The sequence below is a fragment of the Taudactylus pleione genome, unplaced genomic scaffold (genome assembly GCF_031769625.1).
Source record: "Taudactylus pleione unplaced genomic scaffold, aTauple2 ptg000349l, whole genome shotgun sequence".
Taxonomy (NCBI): Eukaryota; Metazoa; Chordata; class Amphibia; order Anura; family Myobatrachidae; genus Taudactylus; species Taudactylus pleione.
This window is the reverse complement of record NW_028284750.1, coordinates 802794-819073: the sequence shown is the minus strand read 5'-3', so window position 1 is coordinate 819073 and position 16280 is coordinate 802794. Positions and strand designations below refer to the sequence as shown.

Genomic DNA, 16280 nt, shown 5'->3' with positions numbered 1-16280 from the left:
CTCCCTGGCGGCTCTTCCCCCAACCCAGACGCTGGTCCACATTCGAGGTTTCCCGCATCTGGGTTGCTCCGCCCAGCCAGGAGCGGGTTTCTAGACTTGTCTTTTAGGGGGGGCATTTTATTGTTTAATCCTCCCCTCTCCAGCCTCGACTCCTCCCCTCTCCACTCCCAACTCCTCTCCACTCCCGACTCCTCTCCTCTCCTCTCCAGTCCCGACTCCTCCATCACATAAATGAGTCTATTTAAAATGTATATGCTTCATTTTAGATTGTTTTTCATTGGTCAACTAGCCTGCCTGTCATGTAACTTTAGTCCCGTCCCCAACAAAGCCATTTCCTGGCCAGACGTCCTTTGATCAGTGCTGTGGAGACACTGTGATGACGAATCTTGTTCCACAATCAACAAACTATGTTTATTGCTTGCGCTGTCAGCCAAAGGGGTGAGTGGGGAGTAGGAAGGACCTGTTGTGAGACGCTGCGTCTGGGAGCTCTGCTTGGCAGGGGTGTACACACGTTGGCAGTCAGTGAGGGAGGAGGGAGCAGGATTGCTGAGACAGTGTCCCATCACTCTAAAAGTGGCAGTATACCTGGCAATCACCCTAATTGCCCTCCTTAGATCCGCCACTAGTGCTCTCTCCCTCCTCAGCGTGACACTGACACAGGCTGTGCAGGCTGTGTTCAGCCTGTGCTGTGATCGGAGGCTGCTCCGATCACAGCACAGGCTGAACACACCCTGCTCTGCTCAGTGCATGATCCAGACTGTGCATGATCCGCCACTGTGCCCAGCCTCCCTGTATATGAGTCAGCCAGAGATCACTCTCAGGTGCTCTCGGTGGCTGTGTTCTCAGGAGGTTGGGTCTGTCTCCCTGTATCCCTCTCCCTAAGTGATCAGGTTATACAGAGCTCGATATCCTAATTGGCCTGAGGCTGTTCATAGTTGACTACAAGAGCTTATTGCATATATATATAATTTATATTGTTAATCTTTTGCATTGCATGTGACTTGTGAAATCTGCTGTTATACTGCCATTTTGTTCCTGAATAACTGTCAGTTATAGCTATCACTGCTGTTTCTCCTCATAAGCCCTCTGTGTGTGTGGTTTATTTTGGGTGTGAAACATTGTATAAGTACTTTGCATAGAATTAGCGATATTGTTATGTCCAAAGAAACTGAGAAACGGTTAGCTGAAGCCCCTGTGCTGGTGTCATGTATGGCCTGTAAAGCGGGGTTATCCCCTCAGGATTTCATACAGGATGGATTATGTGGTCACTGTTTTAAAGAGTCACCACATCAGTCAAACCTACCAGCTCCTGGGCAGGAAAACCCCCTTAGTCTTCCTTATCCCAGATCATGGCGCAGGTTGTAGACAGTTTGGCAGCCCAGGCTGGCTCCAACTATGGGGTATCCTCAGCAGCTACAACCTACTATGTTTATGCCCCCTATGCATCAATCCTGGATGGACGTTTATGCCCACTCAGGTCAGAGTATGACTTCGTCCTCTGCTGCCTTTCAGCAACCACTGCAAGCAGCTAGATTGGTACAGCCTAAAACCAGAAGGCGTTCGGCCTCATCCTGTTATTCCATTCAACCTGCTGAGACTGATGTATCTTCTGATGAGTGTGGGGATATACAGGGCTCCTCTCAGGAATCTCTCTCAGGAGAGAAGGACCATTTTCTAACAGCGGACTTCCCCTCCTTGATTAGGGCGGTCAAAGCTGTGCTAAACATAGATAATGAGGAGTCAGTGCAAAGAAAGGCTCCAGTATTTAAACGCCAGAAAGTTGTGAAAGCTGAATTTCCCAAATCTGAACACCTCTCGGAACTTACGGGGGAAGCATGGAGTTCTCTGGATAGGAGATTCCATATTACATAGAAGGTTACGGCACTGGAAAACATTCTATCAGAGGCTTCCAGAGAACAGCTGACAATAATGTCCTATGTTAAGGAGGCAGCTTCCTATTTGGGAGAGGTAGCGTTGGATGCGGGTATACTATCCTATAAGGCAGTTGTGTCAAACTCTGGACCTTCAGCTTTTGTGGGACTACATATCCCAGCATGCCCTGCCACAGTTTAGCATGCCCTAAAGCAAAACTGTGGCACTGCATGCAGGGATATGTAGTTCCACTGCAGCTGGAGGGCCCAAGTTTGACACCACTGCTCTATGGCATCAGCTGTCTCAGTCGTGGCTCGTAGAGCCCTTTGGTTAAGGGACTGGAAAGCAGATGCCGGATCCAAAAAAGCCCTGGAATCCCTTCCGTTTACAGGAGGCATTCTATTTGGTACTGAACTGGATAAGATTGTTGCTGCGATGGCAGCCTCTAAAATGGCTGGTCTACCTACAGCATCGACTCCTAGATCTAGGCAGTCATCCTTTTGAGCCTTTCGGCCACAAGAAAAAGCAAAAGGTCAGTCTTCCTCTAGAACCAGTTCTCGCAGAAAACCACAGTCTAAGAAACCCTGGCCAATCAGATGTCCGGCTTCCAAGTCCGAGGATAAACCAGCGGCCTCATGGGGTGGGCCTCCCCCTGGGGGATCCCAGGGTAGGAGGCCGACTTCTTCAGTTTTCGGACACCTGGCATCTCACAACAACAGACGCCTGGTTTCGGGAGGTGGTCTCTCAAGGTTCACCCTTACCTTCTGGTCCCCCGCAATGGTTTTTCTGCACAACTCCTGCAGCGGAGTCTGCAAAAGCCTTGGCCCTCCAGCAGGCCATTCATTCTCTGCTGGTTTAAGGGTTAATAATCCGGGTTCCAGTGAATCAACTAGGAAAGGGTTATTATTCCAACCTGTTTTTAATCCAAAAACCCAATGGGTCTCTCCGGCCTATTCTGAATCTAAATGACCTCAATACATTTATCCGGGCACAAAGATTCCGTATGAAAACTCTTCGATCAATTGTGTTGGCAATGGAACCAGGGGATTTTATGGTGTCTTTGGACATTCCGGATGCATATCTTCATGTGCCAATTACACTGTCCCATCAACGGTTTCTGATGTTTACGGTGCTGCTGAAACATTTCCAATTTCAGGCGCTGCCTTTTGGGTTGTCAACACCCCTTCGGGTGTTTACCAAAATCATGGTGGTAATGATGGCCTGCCTCAGGCGCCAGGGAGTCAGAATACTGCCATACCTGGACGATCTCCTGATATTGGCACAGTCTCCACAGGTGTTGCAGCATCATCTCAGACTGACAATTACCTGTTTACACAAACACGGCTGGATCATAAATTGGAAGAAATCGTCGCTCCTCCCAGTACAACAGATGATACATTTAGGGGCACGTTTGGATCCTCTGGCACAGAGGATATATCTGCCAGGAGACAAGATTGCAGCCCTTCAGTTGCGGATATGCAGGTTTCTCCAAACCAGTCAGTATCTGTTCACTCAGCAATGCAGATTCTGGGATTCATGGTGTCCACCTTCGACATGGTGGAATATGCTCAATTCCACTCCAGACCTTTGCAATGGTTAATCTTCTCACATTGGAACGGGGAGTACCACTCAATAAAGTCACAGACGATCCGTCTCTCACCAGAAGTACGACTGTCCCTGTCATGGTGGTTACAGGTGTCTCATCTCAACAGGGGTCGCCCATTCTGGATTCCAGATTGGGTGCTCTTCACTACCGATGCCAGCCTCCGATGGAGCGCAGTGATGGGCCGACACACATTTCAGGAAAAATGGACGACCAGGGAAAGCCTCCTGTCCATAAACGTCCTGGAACTACGTGCAGTATTCAGAGCGCTAGTTCAGGCTCAGGAGGTACTAAAGGGCAGGCCTGTGCAAGTACAGTCCAACAACGCTACCGCAGTAGCCTACCTTAATCATCAGGGAGGCAAGCGGAGTCAGGCTGCCATGGCGGAAGTGTCAAACATTCTGGCCTGGGCAGAATGTCATCTTCCATCGATCTCTGCAATATTTATACCAGGAGTCCTCATTGGGAAGCAGACTTCCTAAGTCAGCAGGATATACATGCCGGAGAGTGGGCCCTTCATCCACAAGTATTTCAGAGCCTAGTGGATAGGTGGGGTCTTCCAGAAGTAGATCTCATGGCCTCAGGCCACAACCACAGGGTCCCCAGGTACGGGTCCAGAAATAGGGATCCTGCAGCAAGGCTGGCCAGCTAACAAACAAACTCTGGCTAGATGGCTTCATAAGACATTTTCTCAAGCTTACACACAAGCTGATCTCTCTGTTCCAAACACAGTGACAGCACATTCTACTCGGTCTGTGGGACCATCGTGGGCGTTTCGTCGTGGTGCCTCTGCTGAACAATTATGCAAGGCAGACACGTGGTCTTCCGTCCACACCTTTGTCAAATTTTACGCATTTGACACATTTGCCTCTCAGGATGCTTCCTTTGGGCCTAGGATTCTCCTTTCTACTGAAACACAGGAGCGTCTACACCCTTAAGGGAACTGCTTTAGGACATGCCCATGGTAATTTCTGTGGACCCTATGGACCCCGAAGAAGAAAATAAGAGTTATGGTATAATATTCCTTTAACTCTTTTTTTTTTTTCTTCGAGGTCCATATTGTCCACAGGACACCCACCCTAACGCACATGGGGGTAAATTCACTATGGGAGTTCTATTTAAGAAGTGATGTTGCCCATAGCAACGAATCAGATTCTACTTCTCATTTATCTAGCACCTTCTAGAAGATAATACTTGGAATCTGATTGGTTGCTATGGGCAACATCACTTCTTAAATAGAACTCCCATCTTAGTAAATTTACCCCCTGATGTTATTGGGTAATCTTTTCTTTTGTATTTTTTATGATTCCCTCTTCTTAAGAGAAAGTGTTTCTAAAGTGCATTTGTCCTTCCTTCTCATCTTTTTTCCTTCTCCTGCTTTGGGCTTGGTAACAAACTGCCTGTAGCCAGGGGCGGGGTATATATGGAGGAGGACCCAGTGCATCCTGGAAGCTGAGAGCTTGTTACCTGTTTGGTGGCTGAATCACTCCAACCACATACCCCAAGGTAATTTCTGTGGACCCTATGGATCCCGAAGAAAAAGAGTTAACAAAGGTATGTATACCATAACTCTTGTTTTCTCTCGAACGTGGAACATGTGTTCCTCCAGCCACATGCCCCCCATGTGGCCCCTCTTGCAACCTGTGTCCCCTCCAGCCGAAATCCCTCTGTGCCTCCTGTCCTGTATCTATTCAGCCTCCAACACCAGTGCCTGCCCCCTCGAATTTCCATTCTTCTTTGACAGCAGATAAATCCTCTTGCTCTTCGTGGCACACACTGAGGGTGTGGACAGCGTGACGTTATCAGTGCTCCTGGTATTGAGCAGGCAGGGGGGCAGAGGTTTGTGGTGTCGGAACTGCAAAGGTCCATTGGAGCAGCTGTTGCAGCCGGGCATGCTCAGCAGCTCTCCCCTATGACATTTTACCGTCTCTACATAGAGCTTCTGCGCATGCACAGAAGCTTCCTCCGCAGGCAGAACTGGGAATGCTGCCTGAGCAAAGCTGAGCTCCTTTTGGCGGCCCCACAGCAGTGTGTGAGTGAGATGACCCAACAGAAACTCACCCAGCTTTCCGGCAGTCCGCATTCCAATTGTTTTACAATAGTAAATGCGGGGCTGCAAAAATATGCGTTTGGGGACGCGTGTTTGACACGTCTATACTACATAATGTGCAAGATATCAGCTCATCATTTTGGAGAAATGTAGTGCAGGTGGTCAGATCCAATTATCCAATCCAACTGATTTTGAAAAGATAATCGACCCAAGGTGCTATTTGCTCAATCTGAGATTATTAAACCAAGAAGCTGAATTTCGACTGATCAGCCTGATTATTGCACCCTGTGTTTTACTATTAAAAAAATCATTGCTTATTTAAATTTCAGGCATAAACACGTTGGGGGAAAAAAAAAAAAACCCTGTGCATTCTCCTTAACATTTCAAAGTCCTTAAAAAAGACATTGGCCCTCATTCAGACCCGCTCGCATTATTTTTGCTTACAAGCAGCTTTATTGGATCATTTATGATCATTTTTTTTGTTCTACTGTTGCTTTTCTTTGTATCCTTTACGAGAGGGACATTTTGGCAAATTGCTTCTACAAATATTTTGTTGTACACCAGTGACTCTATAAATAAAACACAAGGGCAAAAAGATATAAATAAAATCTTTAGGAAAAATAAAGATGAGTATGTAGTGTAAAATATATTTTTGCTAAGTATATGGTAACGCAATATATAAATAGCAATTCAAATAAATTATGGGCAACGAGTGTATGTATTTTTTGTGTTTTGTGGTTTTCAGCTGTTTATAGTAGATCTGAATGTATATTTGAATATTTGGTGGATGGACTTTAACTTTCAGACTCCAGGTCCAGCAAGATGCTGGAAACCAATTCATCTTTTGTACTCCATATGATATACCTAGTATGTCAGAATAATTTATCCACACAGCAGCAGAGGGCCTTTCTTTTAGACTTGTCCAGCTGTGTTACCTTATTTGCACTTTATAAAAATGGGCAGGTGAGGGAAAGTAACCGAGCCAGTCTCTCAAAGTGAATTGTGTTTTGGGACTTCAGCACACCAGAAACCGGACTTATAAACCCAGCAACTCTATTCTGGATACATTTAAAACATTTTAACTGAATAGTTATTATTTTTATTATATGATCTGATAGTGCCCTTCTTCAAAGCTTAGCTCACTGTCTCAAAATATATATGTGCGATTACTTTTTACATTCATTTTTCAATGTCTGGCTCAGTCCAGTCTAGTGACAGGTGAAAGGATGCACTTGGTTTGCACTTAGATGATGACTAAAACATAACTTTTATTTAATCTACTAAATAAACAACTTTGTAGCTGTTTATTTAGTTCAAAGTCATGCAATTCTTTGTTATGAAAGGGCTGTATTTTTGGACTGTATTACAGTAGCAGACCTGCCAACGAGATTCTCAACCCACAATGTCAGCCTGTAAACATAGTCAAGTACTCTGTAGCAAGCTGTGGTTAAACGAGCTGTACACCTAAAAATTATATTGTGAAAATCAATGACGTGTGAGGTTTCTGCTGAAACGGTATATAGTTATTACACTGTAAAAAAAAAAACACTAGGGGGTAAATTTACTAAGAGTCGAGTTGTGTTTTTTTGAAACTCGATTTGCATCGCCAAAACTCGGGTGAGTTTTTTTTTTTGTTTTGTTTTGTTTTGTTTTGCAAATTTTAAGAAGTGAGTTTAGCTGATGAGAGCTCAGGGCTTGAGCTAACATTATTGCCGGGACGTCAGCCAATCAGCAGCGGCTTCCATTAGTTGCCGCTCATTGGCTGGGACCCATGTGGAGTAGCCGCTCAAGCCCTGAGCTCTCATTAGTGTTACTGTATCAACATCCTTGTTGATACATAGTAGCCGGGCCCTTTGAATTACTGCGGAGAACATTGTGGGACAAAAGGTGAGTTGTGGGGCTTTTTTTACAGGTACTTCAAGTGGATACTTTACGTTGACAAGGGGACATGAACGTCCGGGAGCAGGTGAGTATCTATGTATGTAATAACATTTTATTTTCACGGTGTGTGTTGTTTTTTTTACACATTTCTTTACAGGTGAACTACACGTATCATTGAGCCCTTAATGCCCCGCATGCTGGTACTTGTGGTTCTCCAAGTACCAGCATGCGGGGGAGGCTTGCTGGGACCTGTAGTTCCACTGTATAGACACTGTAAAATATTCAAGTTTTTACACAATACATCTACACTATCAACCCACCACCCGCCGCCCAGGGGTGGCGGGGATAGCACCGGGCTATCAGCCTAGGCCAGAGGTGCCCTGGAGAGGGGGAGCCCTTTATTGGGGAGCTCCCTAACTCCCCAGGGATCCCTGGCCTGGGCTGACTAGTAGTCATGGCTGATGCTGCGGCTGGGGGGCCCGGTGAAAGGGCTCCCCTGGCTGTGGCATCAGTCCCCCGCTAGAAAGGGTCCAGAGCTGGTTTTAAATATATGGTGAACCTCACACAAAAATGTTATCCATATATTTAAAACCATCTCTGGCCCTGCTTGCCTGGTGCTGGTTCTTAATTTACAGTGGAACCACACACATTTTTTTCCCTGTAAAATTAAGAACCAGGACAGGCTGTCAAGTCCGGGGCTGGTTAGTCTTTTTGGGGGGGGACCTCGCGTCATTTTTTTTACAAAAATGTAAACACATTTAACAATTTACAAAAAATAAATAAAAAATATTTGAGTATGTTTCAGCCAAACTCGTAGATCTGGAGGGGAGTGCTTAAAACGTCAATTTGGCAGTGAGTTTGCAGACTTGTCACCCGAGATTCACAACTCGATTCTTGGTAAATTTGCAAGATTTATTATTTAGGTGAAAAGTACTTCAGATTTTGGCCGATGGTGATAAGATTGGAGTTTGCTAGCTCGCCCGAGTTTTGCGAGTGAGATGAGAGAAATCTCTCTGTAACTCACCCGACTTTGCCTTTAGTAAATTTGCGAGATGAAAAACATGCCTAAACTCACCCGAGATTGCCTGCTCGACCAAACTCGATTCTTAGTAAATTTACCTCTAGGAGTGTGTAACATTTCTTATGGTGAAATAGTAAATACTGGGCCTGTGTGCTAAGACGCTGCAATAGGGCTGCTATGATATCGCTGCTTTGAATTTATTATTAATATCTTAGTTAACTAAGCAATATTATTGGGATGCAGTCGCATTACCAGCGGCCGAGATGCCGGCTGTCAGAATCCCGACACCTATCTTTATCCCGACAGCCGCCATCCCGAACGAAGTTAAGTGGGCGCTGTTAGATGTTAGGTGCGGGGGGGGCAGGGTTAGGCATCCTGGAGGGAGATTGGGTTAGGCACCCCTAACATGATTAGCAGAGTGTTTCCAATAGCAAGCTGCTTCTGCTTTTTATTACAGCAGTTTTATTTGGCTTCTAGGGGCTCCAGCCGATGGATCCCTTAGCCGAATACGTTTTTCTGCGCATATGCCAATTTTTTTTTTTCATGGTCCTTTTTTTTGCACATGCGCAATGGATAGGGAGTGCGCACTGACGCCACTGAGGCATTGGGCTGCAGCCCGGGTACAGCTGGCAGCCACCCCATGATAAAAAGGTAGGAACTGCTGCGGCTGATAACTTTTAAATGTTTTCAGTCATAAGGAAGCAGATAATAAAAACAATTTGCTTGCTCCTCCTCTTGATAAATGTAAATGCAAAATAAAATGAGACTGTGTGCACAACACTTGTTAAGATTGATCTAATCAATGTAATAAGTAGGTTGTATGGAGCCCTGTAGCTTAGAATGGTTACTTCTTTCCCAGTCATGTCAGTCCAGCCAAGTAAGGTTAGAGAATTTACCACTCATAGGGGGAGATGTATCAAACCTTTCAAAGAGATCAAATGGATGAGTCTCCCATAGCAACCAGTTAGCTTATAGCTATCATTTTATAGAATGTATTTGACAAATCGGGTTGGGTACGGGATGCTGGAGTTGGGGATCCCAACAGTCATAATCCTGACACCGGCACCCTGACAGGATTAGAATACCGACACCTGGCGGTGAGTACCCTACCCCTAAACCTAACCTTCCCCTCCCCCTGCTGCCTAACCCTAACCTTCCCTCCCCGCAGCTTAATCCTAATCCTCCCCCAGGTGCCTAACCCTCCCCCCTAACCTCAATACTTACTGTCGGGATGCTGGCACCGGAATTCTGACTGGTGTCGGGATTCCAGCGCCAGCTTTCTGAACGCCGGCATCCCGAACGCCGGGATCTCAGCTACATCCCAATAATTTATAGCTAGAAGCTGATTGGTTGCTATGTCCTTTTTGGAAGGTTTGATACATCTCTCCCATTGGGACATGTCCCAAAAGTAATTTAAAAATACTCCTAGTTTAATAAAATAACAAAACAGTTATTAAAAAATTTGTAAACCTTGTTTTTGTTTTAAAAATACAAAATACAAATTCTATTGCTTTTTTTTTTATCTAGTGCTTACAATGTTGGATATATTTACTTTTTCACTTTATTGCCACTTTTTGGGGTGTAGATAAACTATTTATTATACAACTTAGTGGTCTATTTATGTAATAAAGGCAATATAAAAGACTTTATAGTGAATGCAATTCTTCTGTTCTCAAAATGTATCAGTAGATGTTTACTGGGGCAGCTGAGGGATGCATACATTAGCTGGAGGACTCACTGGCAGCCAGTCTTAGGGGTTTTCTGTGCAGCTTGAAACATTAGTGGACGAATTAATCAGAAATTATGAAAAAACAATGTAATTTAAATATTTTAACATTTATAAAAAAAACAGCTTTTTTTTTTTTAAATAATAATAAAAAAATTTTTTTTCAGTTACTCACTATCCAGTTATCAAGACAGGTGCCATCACTGTCCCTGTCAACTAGATTTCCCCACTCCTAGTTATGACCTATTTCCCCATACTTTTACATGGTGAAGCTATAGCCAGAGAATCTCGGTGATGGCTACCACTGATGTTATTTGGTGACAGCCCTTCAGAAATTGGGAGAAAAAAAAACAATTTCTGTCCAAAAATGTTTCTGTAGAAAAAGGGCTTTTCACAGCTGTATATATGTGTCTCTTAGAGCTCGATCCAATTAAGTGTGAGTTACTCATGCTCACACTTATGGTACATCCGGACTCTCACATTTTTGTTTGCAACCCCATAACGCTGCTTGCAAAAATGTGCAAGTCCGGGGTGAGATCGGGCCACGAGGATGTCGAATTGCCCTGTCATTGCTGGCGTTTCTATGCCTCCTTCGCACCTAATTGCATCAAGCCCTTCGTTGCAGTGTTGACCTTTCTAGTGTTGAGATTCTGATTGGATAGCTAGACAGCCAAACAAAGCTATTAATGCAAAAGGTGTCAGAGCACTGCAATATCCAGATGTCCTAAAACATGGCATACTGTAAGCCGTCTCATAGGAGTGACCGGAATCGCTCAGGTTGCCATTCTCTCTTTAAGCATTTCTAACCATTTACTACAAGGTTTTCTGATTTAATTGGAAAAGTATTGTCCTAAGCAGAATACATTACATGTAAACATTTTTTTTAATGTGTGTAACCAAGTCCAGTACACTTATGTTTTTCTTGTTTTTTTTCCAGTTTACCAAGAAAAGCAAAGGCCTTGTATGCTTGTAAAGCCGAGCATGACTCTGAACTGTCATTTACAGCCGGCACAGTGTTCGAAAACGGTGAGCTATTGTTCATCTGGTCATGATAGTAATTTGTTTTAGTGTACATGCCTGTGTTTAGCTAGAACAGATAACTTGTAATAACAGTCTATTAAACTTGGAAGACTGTTGTTAAAAAGTATTTATTTTAAATGAAATGCTAGCAGTACAGATTAATGATTTGCACATACAGATGTGTCCTCGTAAACCTAGCGTCTATGCGCCATATGGAGCAAGACTCCAGCCGCGATTGAGCCATCCTGCATCGCAGATGCAGTGAAAGACCACCTAAACTGTACTAGAGACGCTGGGCTGCAACTCTAACCACAGAAGAATACGTTTTAAAAACGTACAAAGTTGCATATGAAGCACAATGGAAATTGGCGTGAGAAAAGGCCATGGGCGCGACATCGTAGCACTCCGGATACAGAGTCAAACTCAATTGCACACAGATGTAGAAATGTTGCACATCAAATTGATTAGTGTTATCTAGCAAAGTAGTTTCGTCGCTTCCAGTTTTATTTATGGGAATAAGATGCACATTTTGAGAGAGGAAGATGTTCAGCGTGGCTAAGAAGCCTGGAACCTGGTGGCTGAGAGGAGCAGTTTGGCGGAACTGAAGTTACAGTGTATCAGGACACATCTGTAGGGCTGCTAAGAGCAGTTAATTTGTGGTTAATACATTTTGTTGACAAGTTGAAGTAACAAGTTCTCTCAGTAGCACAGTGGGGAGATTGTGATTGCAAAGGCTCCAGCATATTACCTGAAGTTCATACAGATGAACTTAACAGATGTAGCCGCCATCATCGTTGCCACAATGCACGCACACCCTGTCACACAATGTGGCATAGCGCAGCTCTCGCCAGGCTGCGGCTAGACGTGGTCGGTGTTCTCCCCATTGAAGTCTACAGAGTGCGTGTGCGGGCACACTAGTTGCGCCATCCATGCCATGATGCACTCGCATCGCGGCAACAATGACAGCGGCTACATCTGTATGTTTCCATTTTTTGATTTGCTGTGAAATGAGCAAGCTATAGATGGTCACATCACAGGAATATTCACAGCTGTGTAGAGCAGTTTGTGAGAAGAGTATAGTGATTTTGTGGTAGTGTAAGTACTGGAGGGTTCCATGCATATGCTTACATCAAAATATCACACTGGAGGTGCCCATCTCCACACTCAGCTACCCCCGGCTGGAGGATATGCAGGATGGTATCACTGTAAGAAGAACAAACGCATCTTTTTCCCATAGATGAGAACTAAACCTTGGAGGTGATGATGATCTTCACTAGGTTGGATGAATGGTCATCAGAGGTGCAAGCACCTTAGTTATGCACTCAGGTGAATTATGTATCCCTTGCACCAGTGTGCAAGTACCAACTAAGGTTACTAGGAGTTGGGAAAAGGAGTAAGACCAGATGACACAAAGTGTATAATCACTGATTTGTCACCTTGCTTGTGGATGCTGGTGGTCTAGTGGCACTAAAGTTACTATGTACTGTAAGTGCCCAAGGCGGTGACCACCTACCTCTGTTGAGAGAAGCCGCAATTGTGAGCTTTGTATAGCTCTCTTTATCTCCGCTGCTGCTGATCCTTTCCTAGGCCAGATCTGGATCCTGAACTTAACTGGTGCTATCTTCGGGAATACATTTCCTCTCTTGATAGCGACATCTCCATGCACCACTGGACCTCTACCTATAAGGAGCTTTTCTTGGGTGGTACAGTTTGGCTGCGTTTCAATCCATTCGAATTCTAGCCAAGCACAGCTGGAAGATGTCCACCATATACCCACTGCAGCACCAGTAATGACAGCTCTGTCAGGGATGGGTCCAGTGACCACGATACCCAGGTAAGTGTTCTTTCCCGGACTCCTCCTCTCCCCTGCCGAGCTCTGACCCACTCTCTAGGCTTCCTTCCACACTAGGCGGGCACCCGCCCACTCATATGTTAGTGGGAACAGAGCTGCATATGACGAGAAGTATAATGATAAGGGTGGGCTTTGTGAAAAATGGGCAAACTTAAATTTGCTAATTCCCTCTAATGCGGGTCATGCATCTAAGTCGCAATTCCCTGATATCATTCCTATGATCGTCGATTTCTCGTAGGTTCGGCAAAATACAGCATGCTAAAAATCCCAGACTTGATGATTCCGACCATTTTTGAGTCGGAATTGGCGGATTGAGATTGTCCAACATGTTGGAGTTTGCCAATCATCCGACCCAGGCATCGGCAGAATGGGGAATTGCTCCAATGAATTGCTCATGTATGGGCCCCATAAGTTGAGTTACCTGCAACTCCTAGTGTAAACAAATTAAATGTTTGGTACATTAGAATTATCTGATGAATGCATTCTAAACATATCTGAAAGACATATTTGTAAAACTAAATGCTAAACATTAGGAAGTACACCTGTCTCTTTTTTTTTTTTTTAAGTAAGAAAATAATGAACATGTACTGTTTATGATGTATTTGCATTTTCTATCAGTTTATTTTATTCTACTGCATTTACATTTTTGCAGCTTTTTGAAATTATTTTTTTAAGTTATTTAAATTATGTCTATAAGTAATTTAATATTTTGAAGACATTATAATATTTTAAAATAAGCACTAAATATTTTCTGTATTTTTAAATCTCCAGATAATTAAAATAGGTACTAATCAATAATCGTTAATCTATACTAATAAATATATTATGTTCTACTTGTTTATTTATATTAATAAATGTTATTTTATTTGAATTCTATTTAACATTACCACTGTTATTGTACATTTATATCTAAATTAATTGGCCCTTGTATGCCTGCATGTTAATGACTTCCACTATTTCTGTTGTATATTTTTTGTCCATTCTTGTGCTGATGTTGCTTACAAATGCGGACTGGAGCTCTGTAGTGAGTGCTGCAATTGATTATGTGAGCTTGTGAGGCCTACTGCTTTGCGGCTGTGCTCTTTTTGCCCCTAAACGTTAGCATTTCCCAATAACAGCATTTACAATTGACTGGTGCATAAATGTGACAAACTGGCTTGTTGGAAAGGTGGCATGCTAGTGCCACTATGAATGTGACTGAACTCTTCAGTAAAGTGTATTGTTGCATGCTTGATTATTTAATACGGGAGGCAGTTATTAGACTGGCGTCATTCAGTCCGCCGGTCTAATAACTGCCTCCCGTATTAAATAATAAAGCATACAAACATACAATCTCCATAATCAAACATAATTGGTCTAAATACCGACGCCTAAGCCCAACACGGGACTTAAGGTAGGCATCGAAATATTGACTCCTATCTTAATCCTGACGCTGGAAGACAGATGCTGGACTGATCGAGGTAAGTCCAGTGCGTCTTAACTGTTGGCTGCGGGGGGTAGGGTTAGGTTTAGGCACCTCTGGTGGGATTTAGGGTAGGCACTCCCCCGGGGAGGATTAAGGTTAGGCTAGGGGAAGAGGAGGTTAGGGTTAGGCGCCACTGGGGGGAGGTTAGGATTAGGCACCCCCGGGGGGAATTAGGGTTAGGCACCACCAAGGGAGGGTTGGGGGGGGGGGTTAGAATACGTACCAGCCCCAGTCAGAATATCATCCCATTGGGCTTGTGCAGTCGAGATTTTAACCGCGGGTATTTCATTCCCATTCCATTTAATACACTTCTTTGCAATGGGTTCAGATGTGTCCATTCTTACTGTTGCTTTAGCCCCTCTCGGAGTGCCAGGCGTACGTGTGTAAGACCAATTCCTGTGACATTAAAGTCTTAGCCCTGTGTTTCTGGTACACTCTGAGTGGCTTTTTGCTACATGTGCCTTATGACTCAGACGCAAAATGTAAAGATACAACACTACTCCTCTCAGACCGTCTGTCACGTCGGGCGTCACACACCAATGGTATACGGATGCCCAGTAAGTGAGAACACATCTGTATGACTGAAATACATTTTGCAAATGAGCTCACTTCCAGCTAGTACTTCTGAGGTGGTCCGGGGTGAGTTTCGCCTGAATTGCAGGTTAGACATTGACAACCTTTCAGTGCAAACATTTTAGAGTCTCCTGGCTGTTATCCTTAACAGCAGCGGTATCTTCTGAACTGATGAGGTCCTGACGTAGGACTCTTGAGGTTCATCTAGCACGTAGAGGGTGGTATATTATGATTAGTAATATATCTTTTTATTTAATATTTTTACCAGTAGTTCTCCCGAAATAATTTTCTCATCGTCATGGATACTTTTATGAAGCTTTCTAGCTCATCAGTGCTGCTGTTGTGGTTTGTGTTATTGCCCTATTCTTTAGAGAGATAATTACTGGGAGAGAAGAAAAGGTCAGCACTCGCGCAAATGTCTAATCTCTTCTACATGTGTAATTATATTTGTATCCTTGTACAAAGAGCAAGACAGTGCTGCACAGCTGATGACAGTTCAGTTTTATATGTTTCCTAACCAGATAAACGCTGATTATCAGCAGCGCACATTTTTGGAATGCTCTGACTGGCACCTATACATACTAAATATGAGTAATTTGATCCTTTTCTTATGGACTTTTTTTTATATTTTTCCTAACTTCACTCACAAGATCTATCCTTTATCTCCACAACCTAATTAAGCTGATTTTGGCATATAGCAATAACTTCTGTAACATAACTGTTTCTGCTAAGATGCCTGTTTATGGTTTGTTATCTGATGGATGATGTCATATAGGCTAACAGCACCATGTGTATGTCGTGTAGCTCCGGGAGATTTGAATGCTCTTCCGGGTGGCCGAGAGTACCAACCGAGATTCTGGAGCCTCCCGGCCCTTCCAGAGAGAGTGGACAAGTATGCATTAGATCTATGTGACATCTACGTACATCTACGTGACAATGACGGCAGTGGTGTAATGTTATGGCATTCTTACTAAGGGGTCTATTCAGCAGCAATCCTTTATTGTCCACGTCATGAGAGCTCTCTGAATACACGGCCCCAGATAAAAATATCCTATACTTTGTTTCTATTTATTGTACACTGTTCAAATATTAGATATCTTTCCCTGATCAAGTTTATGTATAGCCTTGTATTGCAAAGAGAAACTAGTTCAGGTGCTTCTGCAATACTGAAAGCTGCAGTGCAACCACGTTTCCCGACACTTCAGTATTACTGGTTT

General features: G+C 43.9%; 1 protein-coding gene across 5 annotated transcripts in view; it reads left to right on the top strand.

Annotated features, from left to right (window-relative positions):
• ARHGAP26 (Rho GTPase activating protein 26) overlaps positions 1-16280 on the top strand; it is a 629130-nt gene that overhangs the window by 508254 nt on the left and 104596 nt on the right. For all 5 annotated transcript variants that reach the window (XM_088444111.1, XM_088444115.1, XM_088444112.1 and 2 more), the window contains one exon: positions 11091-11179. In XM_088444111.1, the coding sequence (XP_088300237.1) occupies positions 11091-11179 (89 nt within the window). The remainder of the gene's footprint in view (positions 1-11090; positions 11180-16280) is intronic.